Source organism: Coturnix japonica, chromosome 1, assembly GCF_001577835.2.
Source record: "Coturnix japonica isolate 7356 chromosome 1, Coturnix japonica 2.1, whole genome shotgun sequence".
Taxonomy (NCBI): domain Eukaryota; kingdom Metazoa; phylum Chordata; class Aves; order Galliformes; family Phasianidae; genus Coturnix; species Coturnix japonica.
Genome location: NC_029516.1, coordinates 52,768,511 through 52,786,596, shown reverse-complemented (window position 1 = coordinate 52,786,596; position 18,086 = coordinate 52,768,511). Strand labels below are relative to the sequence as shown.

Genomic DNA, 18,086 nt, shown 5'->3' with positions numbered 1-18,086 from the left:
TCTGGAAAACGTTATGTAGCATAAATGATTTAGTTTTTAAGCCAAGCTTTAAATTCCAACATTTCGGATCCACTGTTAATTTTATTACGGAAATGAAAATGAGGGTGTAGCAGGCTCAAGAAGCACCAGAGATCAGATATGGACTGGCATGGAAGTGTGTCTTTATACGGTGTAGGGAGTTGCTAACTATTCCTCGTGCGGTTCTGTTGTGGAAGTTTCTTTTGGAAAAAAAAATAGCAGAGGTGTAACAAGTTTTTAATATCTTCATTATGCTAAGATATGCAGGTTGTACATGTGCTTCAGTCTACTGCAACAGTCTTTTCTGTGCTCCTGATAAGAGACAGAAAATGAACCAAATGGTTTGAGACTGCAGTGTCATTAATTTGGGTTATACTCTGACAGGTGCTGTATGGAAAATACTGGAAAACACTCTGTTAGGTATTCACTTTTTCTACCTTCAGGTTGTACATCATCTTGTATCCCTCCTTCTTTCATTACTCACTGCTAGAGATACCCAGAAGTGTTTGTATTAGACCTAATCCTGTTTCCAGGGAAGTTAATGATAAAATTCTCATTACCCCCGTACTGAACACTTCTGAAAAAACTTATCCCACATTCTTTGAAGTTTCAGATGCTTTTTATTTCTTCACCTGTTGTTGGAATTAGTATTGTGTGCAAGATTAATGCCACTGCTTTGCTGGGAAAAAATATTTCAGAATCATCAAAAGACATTTATGTGGGTAAAATGGGAATCCAGCAGGAGTCCTTTGGGTAGCTAAATTGTGTGCCTTCTGTCAAAATGCAAAGCAAAGTATTTCAAAACAGTTTGTGCATTAAGTGTCCAGATTGTATCAATTTTTTACTTATTTAAGAATAATTCTGTATGAATTTACAAAAACCACTATTTGATTTGAAACTAAAACTTTTTTTGGTGAGGATAACTTTAACTTTTAGCCACTGTTAACATTTCCTTAAGCAAACTGAATTTAACTCTTCAGGCATTTACTTAATGAACACCTTGAACTTCATGATGTAGATTCTCTTCTGTTTGCTGTTGAAAACCTCAGGCATGGAATGAATCGGATCTGAAGCAATCCACTTTTGGATCTAATGCAAGTACAACTAGAATAATCATATATTCTTGATGAAGTGCTCTCATCAGCCTCAACTACCATTTTCCCAGCAAAACTACTGTGAACATGGAACCACATTGGACTGGTTTGTAGACTGTAGGTAACATGAGATGTGTCAGTTGATTTTTCACATTTTATAAAGCATAAGAAGTCTTGTTTTCTTTCTGAAGCAGACTCATTGAACTGTCTTAACAGCCATTTTCTTTCCCTTTTCACTGTAAAGTCCAACCTGGAATAGTAGCTTGCAGTTTTCTCAGGGATGGTGTTAGAGGGAGTGAGGAAATAGTTTATGTGTCTTTTCTTTGAGTGTGTAGGTGTGCATGGGCAAGAGAAGACAAAACCTCATAGTTTTTCTCATTGGCACAAACTCTTTCTGTAGAATGGAGGATGGAAATGCTAGAAGTGGTTTCATTGGAATTGAAGACATTTGTGCAGTGAACACTGAATTAATTTCCAGTGGAAGGAGGTAGCGTGTGTATTCACAAAACAAGCTCACAGGAGACTCTCAGAATATATTACATGGAATGTAATTAGGGAATGCGTGTATTGGATTTCTGCCTTTTGTTGCCATTGAATTTTAAACAGGGCTAATTTGTTGTTGACTTTTGTGACTAGGGTAATAACCCTGTTGGCATGTATGTGGGATGCTGATAAAGGACATCTAAGGCATGGAGCTGTCTTGTTCCATTTCACTTTGTGAATGTTTTTACACCTCAAAAAGAGAAATAAATAGTGCAAGATTTCCACCCATAAGTGCTTGGCTTTGTATATGTCTGTCTCTAGACTGGATGGAGTTCTTACGTTAGAAAAGCAGAAATGGAAGGCAGATATCCAGTTTGTCACGGTTTGGAGAGAGAAGCATCTCCCCTTTTACTTGTGTGTTTTTACTGTTGATTTCCTTCTTACTCAATGAAGAAGCCACTTTAAAAATTGCTTTCTGAATTCCTTGTGTGCGGCTTTCACTGACTGGGTTGTTTCATGTCCGTAGCACTAATCTCTTGCATCTTGGCCAAATAGAATGAAAAGAGATCCCCTGTGGAAAGGTTCCCCAAGGAAGACTTGCTGCTTTTCAGTGTTTAGGTGCTCAGCTGGGCTCTTGTCTTACTGTAGTTGTCCCTGTCACACATGACAATTAATCTTCCGGAAACCTGATGGTAAAACAAAAGCTTGCTCCTTGACATGCTGCAACAGTCTCCTGTGTTAGTAAAGGACATGGATGTCATCTCCAGTGTGATAAAGCAAGGGACATTACAGGAAATGCCCATATCCCAGAGAAATAGTTGGGAAAAAAAGGATGAATTTTGGTTATTGTTCATTTTCAAAGCCAACCCCAGCCTGAATGAGTGGAGTTGGTGTGTTTCCAGCTTTGGGTCAAATTAGTACGTTTTCCAGCTACAGTCTTTGAAATGGTTGAACCACTGTCTCGTTCTAGTTGCCAAGCAAGCTGGTTGCAAAGCCAAAGGAATAATCTGTGGAATGCATCAAATGGCCACTATTATAACCAGGGGCCCATAGCACTGCCTTTCTATATTGGAAGAAATGGAGAGCACCTAGTAAACTAGAGAGGACAATTTTTGGCATATTGTCAGGATGACAATTATTTCTTTGACATGTCATAATAAGTCAATGAGCATGAAAGGAAAACCCTTCAGATGTTTGAAATGCCACTGTGCATGGCATTTTGAGGTTGCTGCTTAATTAGCAGTGTGATTAAAATGCAGTTTGTCCTGTTGTGACTGTGAGTGTATGTGCAGAGCACGCAGTGGATTGGATTGTACATTCCGTATGGTACCAGCACTCCACCAGGGGCACTCCATGGGGAGGGCTGAAAGTAGGAACACTCAGATGTGTCTGATGGGCTAATTTTGAGCAGGGTGATCTGGAAAACTAACTCAAAGTAGTGACTAATGTACCCAACCAGTCTGCGGCAATTTATTTGCCTCATACAGTTTGGTCCTCATCTTGCATCAGACCGGTACTACTGAGGTATCTTATGGTGACCAACCACCCCTTCCCCTTGTTCAGCAGAACAGTCACGTGCAACAGTTTGTTCATATCTTAGGAGGGAGTTCTGCTTATGTTTCACATCAATAATAAAAAGTAATCTCTAGCATCCTGTAGGAATGTATCGTTCTAAAGAATGTGCTTTGCTGCTGTGTAATGACATTGCTGTGTATGGCAACGGAAGTTGTGCTGATTTTTGGTTTATATTCATTACACGCAACTGAGATATATATTATTGTTCTGCTCTTTTATATGCTACAGTTGGTTTTTTTTTACTCAGAGATAATTTTAGTTTTAAGGTAATGCTGCCTCTACATTTCTCTGTGTAGTGCTTCTTAGCCAAGACAAGGCATTTTATACCAAATTATTATGACTTTAATTCTTGCCATAATTGACATCCTATTATCGTTTATCCAGAGCTTTATATGTATGAATATCTTCTAAGCATATTCTTGAGCCTCTCACAGACTATATTTCTTAGCTGTCAACATTCGATAACATCAGGGAGGAGAAGGCATTTGTGTCTTCTCCTCGTGTACATGTTTCTGTTGCTTTTGTGAGCGCTCATTATGTGTATTCTCTCATGCTATTTACTCTACCCTGCACTCCTGAGACCTTTGCCTGGTTTCCCAGATTTGGCATTTCATTAATAAATCACAGCTTATGTACCTTTCTGGGAAACAATCGCCTTTTGTAATATTCTGCAGTAGTAGCAGCACAGTTGGAAAGTATGCCTTGCAAAATTTATATTCCACAACACTCCCAGAACAATACCTGCTTCAAAGACACTGCAAGGTGAATAAGGCTATTTATTGACTGAGTCTTTCTGACGAGTTGGAAACCACAGTCATTTTCATAAAAGGTCCATTTAAAATAAATCCTGCTTTCATTTTCCTGAGGGCCCACTTGAATTCCTTCCACACAGAGAAGGTCAGGACTGATATTCTTAATCCTCGGCAGCGTGGTTTTTCTGTGCTGCTTCTCTTGTTAATGTTTGCTTCAGGGAGAGAGTAATAAGCCAGAAAGACTGTGCTTGGCGAGAGCTGCAGGAAGCGGCGAGCCCTGTGCTGGCGCTCAGTATGCCTTGTGCGCTGCCTCTGCTCTGCGGGATGCTGTGAGCCGATCAGCTGTGGAGCCCCAGCAGGGCTGCAGCAGACAGAAGCCTTCCAGGGTGCTCCCCAACAAACTGAGCAAAAGAAACCTTCATCTGTTAGTTTGTTATTGCCATCCTGCGTTAAAAAAGCAAATGCAGGGACTGCCAAAATAGGTTTTGTATCAGATTTTTCTTCTTGGTAGATGGTTGAAATGAAAGGTTTGGAGTGGGGTACTCTGAGTAAGTACAGCCATAGCTGAAGCAGTTCTTATTTTGCTCACCGTGAAGATGCTCAGAATCTCACTGAATGGGCTCTTAACTCCTGCAGGGCTTTGTCACTCTAGGTAGATACTTTGTGTAGGGGTGATTAGTTCTGCCGTGTTCAGCTTATTAGCGTGAATTACTGTATTTTCAGAAATGGTCTTATTGTTTGCTACCATTTTCTTCTTCTGGTTTCAGTTAGTATTTCAAGGCCTGCTCAGAGCTGAAAGGTTTTGGAGTGGCACAATAGCGGGGTTGAGAAGGAAAGGGAGAGTGCAATGAGGACCGAGAAATACATAGGTGGGGCTGATTATAACACTCACTCTCTTAGTTGGTCTGTTTAAACATTATGGAGCCAAACTATTGTGTGATTTTATTTTGAACTTCTTGTTCAGCATTACCTCTCAAGGGCAAACCCACCACAAGCATTTTATTTTCCAGTGATTGTGCTTGTACATATCACAAGCAATGTGTGTGTGTGTTTGAATTTTACCTTTTTCTTTTCTGCCATGTAGTGAAGCAGATTGCAGTCACAGAATAAAAGGGAGAGGAAAAAAACAACTACAAGGTCAAAAGCATTTTTCCAGTTCCTGGAGCAATTTGTTGACTTTCCTATTTCCTTTTGGAATGTTCCACTTCTATTTTAAAGATGCATGCTCCTGCATCCTGCTCAAATCAGCTCATGAAGTGGAATTAGGGGCTGCACAGATTAGGGACTGGGAAAATGAGCTTATTTCTTCTGGGAATTTTAGAAGTCTGGGTAAGAAAGTCTGTAAACATACATCTGAATGGATGGGTAGCTGAGGTGTATGGGGAAAAAGGAAATAGTTTTTTTAGGATACTAAAGGTGAAATATCTATAGAATACAATTCTGTGTCCTACTGTGGGTTATGGGATGAGGAAAGGACTACTTTCTGCTTTTATTACATAGCTAAGAGCCTAATTTCCAGGGCTGCTGAGTATCCGCAGTTTCCTCTGATGTAAATGGAATTTTTAGGTACTTTCAGCATTCCCAACAAAGAGGCTTTGTTTTACATACTGATAAAGACCAGGATTTGCTTCTTCCTGAAAACCAAAAGTCATAATTCTCATCAGGATAGTCTGAGACAAGGATTTCTCTTCAGCTAATCTGTGATTAGGGAGCCAGTGATGCTTCCAGAGGCTTTGGATCTGTTTCTGACTGATTTCTATTCACCAGTGTACCATCTCCTGCATAGGTACTGCAGCTGCTGAACTGCAGAGTACTTTCTGGTTCTGCCACCAAACGACAGAAGTGGAACCAGCATGTCAGGTGGTTAGTAGGCAGTCAGCAGGAGTGGTCAAAATGGCATTGGAGGTCTCCGTGGCTTTGGACTATCTGTGAAGTGTAAAATTTGCTTGAATATAGTCAGTAGTAACTGTGTATGATTCTACCAGAGCGAAATGATCACTAAAGAAAATCAAGCTATTTTAGGAAGACAGTGATTTGCTAAGCCTGGTATTCAAGCAGCTGGCACTACTGAAGATGCTTGTTGTTTTTTTTCTGTTTGGCTGCTTTTTTTTCTGATGAGATGAAAGAATACAACTCCTGATAAATTGTAGTGATTACAGAAATTACTGTCCCTTTTTGTAGGAGCAAGTAAATTAAGCTCGGTGCCAGAGCTAACTTTGAAGCTGGGCATTTCCCTTTGCCTTACCACATGTTTGTATTTATTCAGACCATCCTGTGTATTTTCAGATACCTAACCTTTTGCAGCAGTGCAAAAAGCAGTTGTAGCTTTCTAGTGCTCTCCTCTTTGGCCACAGAAGATAGATTATGTATCCCACCCTGATTTTTGCTGTTGACCTAAAGGAGACCATACTGATGGCTCAAGGTTCAGCTCTGCCGTCCATCACCTCTTTGCATCTGCAACAGTGTGTGGGACTGGGGAGCACCTGGTGCTCAGTTCTACTGGCTTTCCATCAACAGAGATTTCTTCCTGTGAAGGAATAAATCCCTAGGGTTCAATCCTGATTAGAATCATAAAACCATGTTTGAGTTGGAAGGGATCCTTAGCGTCCATCCAGTCCAACTTCCCAGCAATGAACAGGGACACCTACACCTAGATCAAATTGCTCTGAGCCCCATCCAGCCTGACTCTGAGTATCTTCAAGGATGACACATCCACCACATCTCTGGGCATTCTGATCCTGTGCTTCATCACACAATTAGCTTATTGTGTTTGCTTTATGCCATTTACTCAAGAATATGCAGTGAATTTGATATTTTTCTACCACAGTCCCTTTTATCTTTAATACCATTTACATGGAAAGTGCAAGACTAGAAGTCTGCAAATCTTGACCTTGTGCCATGTGAGTTGCTGCTGGTGCTTGATGCAGACTGGTGAGGTATCACCTTGTGGGGCTGCTTGTGGCTTCGTGAGCAGTTGATCCAAAAGGAACTGATGGATTAAGTTTGTGTGTGGTCTGCACTAAGCACTTCCCACTAACTTGGGAGTAAACTGAAGAATTGTTATCTGTGATTTACAAAGTCTTGGAGTTTCTTTGAATCTCTGTCCTGTTGGATGGAGTGCTTACCTTACCAGCCTTTAAGCATTTGAAAATACGTAATAGCATTGAATACTATTACACAACCATGCAACTACCAATTTTCCTGTATGCCGGCTTATCTGCACTTGCAGTCCAATGTTCCAAGCACAACACATCTGCAGTAGACCATCCAGAGCTCACTGGAACAGGGTGATTTATGCTTTTGATGGGAAGGAAGTCTTTACTCCATGGAGCTATTAGATCTTTGTGGTGGAGAAGTACTTGTCTATTTCTCAAAGTAAACATGGAGGAGGACCCATTAAACCCATTTGTCTGTCACCAAACAGGCAAGCATTTATAAACACCTTCAGAAACACTTCAAGCTATAACAGAACTTGATGTTGTTTGCCAAGCTGCTACCTTCCCTGAGCCACAAGGAAGGCTGTCCTCATAGTTCTGCTCTGTTCTACCTCAGCTCTTGGAGGTGCTGGAGATGTGAACATGTGCCTCACCATCGTGATGTCAGACTTAATGGATCTGGCACCTCAGGCAGTGCTTTGTTAATGGGAAAGATAGAAAATTTACAGGTGGCTTTATGCAAGTCCCGGGTTGAACAGATATGTCAAAGTAATCTGTGTGCATCCTATACTTGTACTTTGTGGGCAATGGCTTGCAGAAGCTTATGATTTAGTAGTAGTCAGCAGATGTTTATTTGTAGCTCAGTGATGTCTTACATGTAATACCGTGGAGCCTCTCTTTCAGTTGTAAACTTGAGTCTTTCCTCCTTTTCCTCCCGATTGCCAAGGAAACAATTTTTCAGATTTATTGCTGTGTTGATGTCTTTTGACCTGGGAGTAATTCTCTGCTATTTTATGTGAGACAGTGTAATGGTATTTTCTCTTCCCTTTGGGAAATGGCATGGCAGTGTTCAGTTCGTCAATATGGGCATGAAAAGTAACAGGTTTAAAAATTCTTCTTTATTGATCGTGGTTACAATGTAAGTAATGCCTCATCATAAGTACAGGTAGGTGTGGAACTGAAAACCCTCACCAACCTTCCTGCTGTAAGGAATGCTATTCTGTTGTAAAGATGTTTTGTCTTCAACAAAAGGAATAATTTAAGGTTAATTCAAGGGTATTTTTTTTCTTCCAGGTAACTCTCTGATAGGTAGGAAGAAAAGTTTAATATTTCCAAGAGAAAGCACGGTTTTTAAGAAGAAAGGAGATGTCTCTCTGTGAAATGAATGAAATGTTCTCTAATTTTAGTCCTAGATGCTTCATTTTAAAGAAAAAAAGAAAGATGAAATAGTCTGCCACTCTTAAAAAGCTTTTACTATTGCTCTGGGCACTTGTAAGATGTTCACTATTCCATGTTTAGCTTGGCTGTGTCATAAGTGGCTTAGATGACCAGAGTGTTTAAACAGTAAGTCAGCAACCAAATAAAAGGTCCTGATATTTCTTTTCCTTTCTTCTGTTTTTTGTTGTTTTTTTTCTTTCTTTATTTTTTCTTTTTCCCTGACAAAGCATTGTGAAAAATGTAGCATTACAAGTTGTTTTTGTTATCTTAACATCTCCTTGTGGCTTGTGTTCACTTGAAGGTTCTCCTGCTGTCTCTTCCTAGTGCCTTAACAGTACCAGCATTCCTGTGCCACCCATCCACGCATGTCTCCTTCTGTGTAAATCCTCAGCCCCTCTAGAAGCTGTTTAGGGAAGTGGGGAATAAGATCCGGATGTCATTAAGTTAACTATTTCTCCAATATAAATTCCAAATTAATGGCCACAGATGAGCTTCAGATGACCTGCAGCCCTACCTTCTGTTCCAGCCCAGGTTCTATGTGTGGCCAGTCCTCCCTGGTGGGACATAGCAGCGTTCTTACATGTTATGGAAAAGTCAATGGCCAGGTAGAGGAAAGAACCCCAAACTGAGCTCTATGGGATGAGCTCAGCAGCTTGACCCACTGGCTCATGAGCATGACCACGCATAGCTCAGAACCAGCCAAAGCCTAGATGGTGTACTCAGGAGGATGTATGGGGTAGGAATGGTAAGTAATGTAACAGGAATGGAAGTCACAGAACCACTGGATTTCATTTCTTTTGTTTTGTGCATTTGTTTTAGAATAACAAAGGCAACTCATGTTGTTTACCCCCTCAAATATGTAGTGACCGCTGTTATTTTTGCTGGGGTACCATTTTGACACACAGTTAGAGCAGCTCTGTAAAAGGATGCAAAAATGTTGACTTCACCTTCCTATGATGGGAAAGTTGAAATGCAGCCAAACAACACTGAGTCCCGTGCGCTTAAACCTGAAGGCCTTCAAGGACCATATCTTAACAGTACCTCTGCCTGAACCAAGTGCTTTAACAAGGGCGCTGCTGGGTGCCAGATATGTCTTGTTTCAGAAATCAGTGCTACTACAGAGAGCTCTGCCTCTCCATGAAGCTGTCTTGTACCACTGGACTCCTGTCTTTTAGCCCTGCCAGTGGGACCGAGCTGGCGTTAGTGTAGAGCTGTGACTTGTTGTGCAGGGAGAAAAGGTACACCGTAACATTTTCTCCTTTGGTCTAGCTAATTTTCACACTCTCTCTCATTGGATGTTCAGGTTTTATTTGTTTTTCTCCAGCATTAAGTTTCCTTTGCTTATCTGCAGCACTGCAGCCTTGGATAACACTGTGTCCTTCCTAGAGAGGTTAACTAGAGGTTGCTCTCCCAACTACTGATTTAACAAACAGCAACTGAGGAACTATTTGATAGCAGGTTCATTTTAAAGCAGGAGTGTATCTTGGACACAGGGAGCATTCTATGCATTAGCCCAGCGTACCTTCTCTTGCCTGTGGATATTTGTTGTCAGACTCATGGAGTATAGTAATGGCAGCAAATGGCCCCATAATTAGGCCAGACAAGGTGGGAAAGGAAGGTGGTTTTAAGAGGCAGGAGAGAAATGGGAGTATATGTCCAGAGCTTGTTTTGAGGATGGACTGATAATTTGCATTTAGAGTTGAAGAATAATTTTTATTCCCTTATTTTTTCTATCCAATTTTCTGTTGTAATTACAAGCCTAAATGACCATTACTGGGCATCTCTGCTCATCAGCTTAATGGAATGGTATCTGCTTCAGCTTTGGTAATAAGATATTTCAGGTTCCGCTGTGACTTCAGGAAGGCCACACTATTTGTGTTTTTAAACATACTGAAAAAGTAGACAATGGACACAGATCATTGTGTTGCTGTTTAAGTCATGTATCAATAAAGAAATCTGGAGACTTGAATTATGCTCTCCTCCTTGCCTTCTGTTTCCTCTGACCCGGTGGAAGTCAGTACCCTTATTTCTGAACCTGCTGTTCAGTCAGGGTATAGAAAGACTCTCTTATAAAGCGACATCAGGTCTTTTTCTAACTGGTGGGTTTCCAAATGCTCTGCTCAGTGGGGTACCAATACTGAGTGGGAGAGTCTGTTGGTCCCCTTCCTTTCTGTGGGCAAATGCTTGATGTGTAGAACTGCAGAAAAACTGTGCCCTTTATAGAAACTGGTGCTAGTTGAAAACTTGTATTCAAAAGGTGTTTTTATTTTTCAACTTTGTTTTCTCTCTGTGAGAAGTATCCCTACATCATTCAGACATTCAGGATTAATTCTTATCACAGAACCAGAGAATTATAGAATGGTTTGGGTTGGAAGGGACCTTTAAGATCAACTAGTTTCAACCCCTGTGCTACAGGAAGGGATGCCTCCCTGCAGACCAGGTTACTCAAAGCACTGTCTGGCCTGGCTGTGAATGCTTCCAGGGAGGAGGCATTCACAATATATCTGAGCAGATTTATCTAGATCACTAACAGAAAGTGTGAAATGAGTCGATATCTTGGAGTGGAGCTAATGGTAGAGCTAAACTTGCCGAAAGAGGCTTTGTTCTCTCAGTGGTGGGAATGCTGTTCGTTTCAGCACCCTGAGATTTTTGTGTCAGCCCTCTGAATCACAGTTGTTTTCATGGGGCAATTAGATTTCTCCTCAAAGAGGAACATTAACATGAACTCAAGTGAAAGGTGTTAACTGAGCTCAATTGAAAGATATAGTGTGTATATATATATAGTATAAGTACATCTCAGATTTCCATCTCTGTTTGAGTAGAGAGACCTTGTGTGAGAAAGTATCACTTGAAGTTTAGGCATTATCTTGAAAGAGATAAAATGACTACATTAATATGCCATTTAGGGATAATTTATTCACTCAAAATGTAGCTGATTGAACAGCTTTTCGTCAGTTGTAGACACTTAGGATTGCACAAGGCAGTCTGTGTGCGTGATATGCACTTGTATATTTACATACAAATGTACTGTGATGGACATGTTAATTTATACACTCACACCATTGTGAACTTAACTTATTACCAGAATGGAGTATATCTTAGATGCAATTTATGCCGTCTCAAGAGAGCAGCATACAAAGAATTGACCTTAGAAGAGTTACCAAGAGTAATATACACTGTGTACTGTGCACACTGTGCACTTTTAGGGCATGTCAGATGCACAGACTTTATATAAATATGGAAAAACAGTACGTTGCAATAATCTCTTTAAATGCAAAGCATTTAAACACGAATTGGAGTTGCTTATTTTATTAATAAGAATCTCAGAAGGAAAGGGTAAGCAGAGTTGAATGAAACTGGACTTCTTTAGTTGACATCTGTTTAATTTTGTGTTATTGCAGAAACTGGAACACAAAGAAGTGTTGGTTGGCTTGTTGTTCCTGGTTTTTCCCTTCATCCCAGCCAGCAACCTCTTCTTCAGGGTGGGATTTGTGGTGGCAGAGCGAGTCCTTTACATGCCGAGGTAACTATTGCAATTGAATTCCTTTCTAATGAGACTGACATCCCATTTTCTAAAAACAGCCAAGATTGCTTCTAACCTTTTACAATACTTCAAATGTTTATATTGATAGTCAGTATGCTTTCTGCTGTTGAGTTGGTGTGATTGTTTGAGGGATTTTTTCTTCTGTTGATAGCAGATCACTCAGCAGGAGCAAAGCTAACCAAATTCTTTTTCATTTTTCAACACTGATTTTGATGTGTGTGAAACAGCTGAATACAGTGATGAGGTGTCATTTCTTGAGCATTGTTCATAAGGATAGTTTCTCATGATAGCATTCTCAACTGGAATTGTCAATGGCTTTACCTTAAGGACAGTATCTGGAGAGTTAACTTGTTGTTTTTGTTGTGTACTGCTCAGCCTTTGTGCTACATAAGTGCTTAGTGAAAACAAAGGTGACAGCTTTAGGCTGCTAACTTAAGTTGTTGAATATTTGCATGATTATTGATTACATACACATCTATGAGTGGAGGATTTGCAGTTGTAGAAGAGGATCCGTCAGCTTCTGCCTCAAAGTTTCCCTCAGTTTCCAGGCTCTTAACCAATGTTGCTTCGGTGGTCTGAGTGCTTCCCATTTCTTTTAATCAGTGACAGATTTGAGATGTTACTTCTTACGTATCCAGAGTATCTGGACTGGAGCCTACAGTGGCAGTCAGAGGATGTTCATCCAGGGTGCACCAGACTACAGAGGCCATCTGGTTGACCTCCCAGCTCAAGTGAAGGCATGTAGAGAAGGGTGCCCGGGAACATGTTCAGATAGTTTTTGGGTATGTCCTGAATGGAGACTTCATGGCCTTTCTGGGCCTGCTGTGCCAGTGCAGTTTTTTTTCCTAGCTATGAGCATAAATGATTATTCCACAGTGGTACAAGTCAGAAGAACTGATTCTATTTGCTGGTGCAGAGGGTCAGCTCCTGTTATCTCTAATGGGAGCCACTCTTGTGGAGCTGTCAACAAAGCACAGTCCTCACAAAATGTGGTTAAAAAAATCCTAGGAAAACAAACTTCTAGGTCTTTTTTTTTGCAAAGCCTTACACATATATGATAATCGATTGTGCAGTACCACAAAAGGACTACTCATTGGTGTAAAACTTGAGCTGCTGCATTTATTTCAAGCCTTCTGTACAACTGGTCTATCTCTCCATGCTGTGCTGTATTCTGAGCTGCTTCTTGGGCTTATTCCTGCTGATTTTATTCACATCACTAGCCCTGCTTTTGTCTGATGGGAGCATAGCTGAAAGTACAGTGAGTGAGAGTTGTTCCTGAGTTATTCTGCAAATGATGCCTTCAACTAATGGATCTTGCATCATTTCAAATTAACTTGAAAATCAGATTGCTTTAAATTCATGTAACAGAAAATGAGGCAACACATGAAAGCGCAAAGCTATTAAGGAAACAGTCATCTGAACACAAGGCTGTGTTGAGTGGTTGCATTTCTGAATCTCAAAAGAACAACTGCGGAAAATACTTCAGCTGTCAGCAGTTCCTCGTCCTCCTCCAGATGAGACTGCTGATATAATGAGAGGAGGGGCAATGAAGAAGAAAAAAGGAGATGTTTGCACAGACAAAATTAATCAGCGTTAACATGCGTGCATATAGTTTGTATAATGCTTTCCATCTCCCTGCGGGCTTTGCAGATATATGACCTACAGTGTAGGGAATTGATAGTTGACCTTTGTTTGTTTATTTTTTTTGAGGCAGGAGGATTATGTGGTTTCTTCAGAGTAAGCCTGTGTCAGAGTCCGTGGTTCTCTTACTTTGCTGGGATCACTCACATCCTGCTTTGCAATGTGCGGTGTTTGCTTTTAGCCCAGGCAACTGATAGGAAAGAGAATGAAAGCCCCAGCAGCTAATGGGAGAGGAGGACTGGCATTGTGAATGCTGCTGAAGGGGACATTTTCCAGCCAAGGAAGCTTGAGAACTGATTTCTTGGCTCAATTACTAAGAAATGAGCTCTCTTTTCATCCTCTGGGTTCAAACAACATGAGTGGTGAGGAGGGTTTCTGTGTGCATTCCTGACTGTGGCAGAACCAAAATGATGATGTTTTTTCCCCTCCTCAGGAGCTCAGCAGCTTAATAGTGATGGCTCTTGCAAGGAGCGTGTTCTTTATTTAGAACAGCCTGTAGCAGTTTTCTTCTGTTGCGTCTTGAAAAGCGCTTTTCCTTTGCTTTGCCGTTTCTTCTCTGAAATTCAGTTAACCAGCGAGAGGTGGTAATTCAGCTTTATTTAGACAGAAGTACTGAATCACATGGTGACGACTTGTTGACCTATGTTTTTGTGGTTATATAAGAAGGTGCTTTTCTATCTCTGTTTCAAGTAATAGCCTTTTATTAGTTGTTATGGGTTTTACAGGTGTACACGCTGCCTATATGTGTCACAGCCTGAAGTCCTAATTCAGAGTCGTTCAGTAGTTACCTGGGCAAAAAGTCAAGCCTTTTGTTTTCAGTAAAAGTTGAGTAAGTACCCAAGGATTGATGTAAAAGATGTTGCAAATGCAAAGGCACAAGGAACAGGCTTTCTGCTTAATGGCTAATTATACAGCTGGGCCTTCCTTTCTGGAGGCGGATGGATGTTTTGAACAATTCCTCTTCTGTCTGAGCTGTGCCTCAGGGAAGAGGGATGCAAGATAAGTCAACCTGGTTGAATGTGTTTTGTTTTTAATTGGCCTTAGCAAAACAGAAGTATTTGGAGAAAATATCTCTTATATTTAGTTTTCGTTTGAGGATCACAAGTGCTTTTTTTGTTATTTAAATCAGATCTTTTTAAAAGTAGCACTGCTTAAACCTGAAAATTTATACATCCAGTCATTCTGAGCTGTGTGCCATTTACCTGTACTTGAATGGGAGCACTCATTCCTACCATGTGTTGCCCTTCACATGAAGATACAGGAGAGACAGAGAAATCTTTGAGGTTCTCCATCTAGGAGTCGCCTGCCCCTACTGACTTTGCAGCGGAACTGTAGCTGCTCTTTGCCTCATAGGACCAGACCTATCCTAGGGGAGCAATTTCTGCCTTTTCCGCATCTTTTACTGCTGCTCTGCTAGCTCCTGGCTGGGCTGCTGGGCTGTAACTGGATGTCTGAAGCATTTTTTACAAGTTTATAACAACCAACAAATCAACCAAAGCGTTGCTATGTGGCTTATTTCTGACTTGTAGAGCAACCCAGCTGAAAGCAGTAGGTAACCTAGCAGTACCTACACAGCAGAATTTCTACCTTTGCACAGATGCTTTTGGTTCTTTGTGCTAATGCATTCATTCAAATTAGCGTAATTCTGTACATTGTTAAGTGGTGTAATTGGGAAGGGAAAAAAAAGGAAAAGAACTTGATGTGTAATGGATTAAATTGAAATTTCTATAAATGTGAATACTCCTGAGTAGAAGTCCCCATTGCTTGCAGCTGTTTGAGGATGGGACTTACCGATCCTTCTCTTTTCTGGGAGCACATCTTGCTCTCCACATTTCTTTCTTCAAGACAGCTATATAATGTGGTAGTGGTGGTGGTATTTTGTGTTTGCATTGCCATCCTATTACTTAAAGTTACTTGAAGTGGAAAGTTCTCCAAGCCCGAGGAGCCAAATTCCCAATTACCTGTTCAGCATTGCCTCAGTAGTACATCAGATCCTGTAAGTAAGTGGTAATATAGCTTCTAGTGGTAATCTAGCTGAAGGAGCTTCAGTTTTCAATTGGAGCCAAGTACTGACACAGCAGAGTCAGCTATTGAAGTCCCACTGACTCCATGCAGTCAGTTTATCTTTCTGTTCCTCCATCTTTATTCCTTTGGGATCTGGAATCCAAGTCACACCTTTTCCGTTTACTTAAAACCTCACAGTTTTAATGCCATGCTATTGCTGCTGTTCCTGCCAGGGCCTGGAAGCTGCCCCAGCATGGTCAGAGCAAGCTGTGCTATATGGCCTGTAGAGAAGCAGAGGTCTGGAGGCTCTGCAGGGCAAGCGGGGCACTGGGAGCACTTACTGGTGTCAGTGGGCCTGGCCCCAACCCCAGCCTGCCTCACCATGATGCTGGGGGCTGCACAGTAGCCAGCAGCTGAGGTAAGTGTGGCATGGAGCCCTCTGCCAGCCCACTGGGACCTATGCAGAGGCAGGCACTCTGCTTCTGCTTCAATCTCTGTTGAAAAACAACTCCACCCCGTTCCTTTAGAAGGGTCTGTGGGGATTTACTGCTTGTGGGAAGGCTAAACCCTGTAAGCGTCTACCTTTCAGATGCGTTTCCAAAGCTAAGCCCCTGCTTTTGAAGGCTTGCCTACCCCTATTAAACACTTCAAGGAGAAATCAAAGCAGCCATCCTCTGCTAATGCAGGCAAGAAATGCTGAGATGCTAGTGCCAGATATTTTGGTGAAAGGCAATAAAGATGAGGGAATAAAAGCCGAAATGATTCTGCAAAGCTGAAAAAGATTAGCTCATGGTGCGCTTGGTCTAGACTGCAGTCTTGAATTGTTTTAACTAAATCTAAAACATGCTTTTGGGAAGCACGTTGCATTTTGGCCATGTACAATTGATTCAGGAAAAGGCTGTATTTGTGTTGAGCATGAGCATTAATGGCTGTTCTGGAAAGATTTTTCTTTTTATTGTGCTGTATTAGGTTAAAGGGAAACCTTCAGACATGTTTATCTTGCTCTTGAAGATAAGACAGATGTGTGAGGGCATTGCTTCTGAGAAATACCACTAAATTAGGTTAACGTCGTCTTGTAGAAATAATCTGTTTGGTTGTGCTGATTAAAAGAGGAATTCTTATTTACAGTGGAATATAGTACCCTTATGAAGATATATTGTGAAATTCAATAGAAATAGTTTCCTACATGAAGTTTTTGGAGATTTGAGGTGGAACTGAATCGAAAATTATATAACTGTCTATCTGCTAAAGAATTCTGGCAGTTGTTACAATACTTTAATTAACACTACAGCATATAGGCTCTTCCTCACTAAGGAATATAACAGTTTAGGGGACTGTCTGTGGAATCCCTGTGGAGTCATATAGGAATTTTCATTTATAAACCGTTCTCTTTCTGAAGTGCATATAGTAATCAAAAGCATGAAAAGATTCTGTATTACCTGGAAATATTTCAGACAGGAATCTGTTGCAAGTTAATTCAGTCTTGGACTCAAGCACTCTAATGAAGTGAATTTGTTTATCACATGACTTACATTGGGAGATCGGGAAGGGATGTGTCCAAATGTTAAATAGCCATTCAAAGGCTATTTCATTCATTTCTACTTCATATTTTCTTTCTAATAAGGAAAATAGGAGCTCCTGGATTTTCTGTAATTACATTACATTGTGCTCTGAATAGAGGATGGCGTTGCTCATGGAGTTAAATCATACTGATGATTTAACCAATCATGTCTAAGTGTCTTTAGTATAGGTCTATAGGTATTAGCATAGAGCCAGGAGGAAAGTTTAGCACTGTCTCATAAGGTATGTTTCCAAATTACACAAATAGAGCCAGTGTTTATGGTTCTCCGTGTCTTTGTATCCAGCACTATGTTTAGCCATATGAAGTTAACTTTTCAAAACTACTCAAATATGTTTGGCTTGGTAGAGTGTGGTTATTTTGTGTCAGCAGGTAGGGTTTGGTGACTGGAGAGTTTTGGGGACCCCAGGCTTGGAGCCCTACAGGTGAACTCTCACATCCCCAGCTCTAACACTGACCTAGGACAGAGATGTGTACCTGGGTGATCCAGGTCACAAGGAGAGCCCCTAAAGTTTGATTCTCTGTTTATTCTGGGTGACCCAGATTCAAGCTAATGTGCACACATACTATTTTTGTAGACAAAAACAATGTTGAAAACCTCAACATTTTTCATTTAACACCATCTTTACTAACTGCCAGCACCACTCACGCTGGACTTTCATGACTGTGGGCACTGTTTTGGGGCAGAATGAGCCACTTTGGCTACACTTGTTTTGTCACTCCCTTTTGCATCTGATTGCATGACTGAGTGGCAGGAGTGGCCTGAATGGTTTGCAGGGTATGCTTATTGCAATCAATGACTCCCCATTAGAGATGTGTGAGTACAACCATTTTGCTTAATGGGGATGCACTGCCTTTCCAGCTTTTTCCCCTGCAGCAACAGCCCTGCCCATGCAGTTCAAATGGCTTTGGCATGTATCCTCAGCTCATGCTATGGAGCTGGAGCGGCTTTGGCTGGGAGCATGAAAAGCGTGTTATGCCTAGGAATGTGTGCATGGGTCTGGACTGGGAAGTTTGTGAGTG

The 18,086-nt window shown here is 41.0% G+C and overlaps 1 protein-coding gene across 1 annotated transcript in view; it reads left to right on the top strand.

The window, feature by feature from the left end:
- The window catches only part of TMTC1 (transmembrane O-mannosyltransferase targeting cadherins 1), a 138,689-nt gene that overhangs the window by 66,570 nt on the left and 54,033 nt on the right, over positions 1–18,086 (top strand). The window contains exon 9 of the mRNA XM_015865935.1: positions 11,697–11,818. Within this exon, the coding sequence (XP_015721421.1) occupies positions 11,697–11,818 (122 nt within the window). The remainder of the gene's footprint in view (positions 1–11,696; positions 11,819–18,086) is intronic.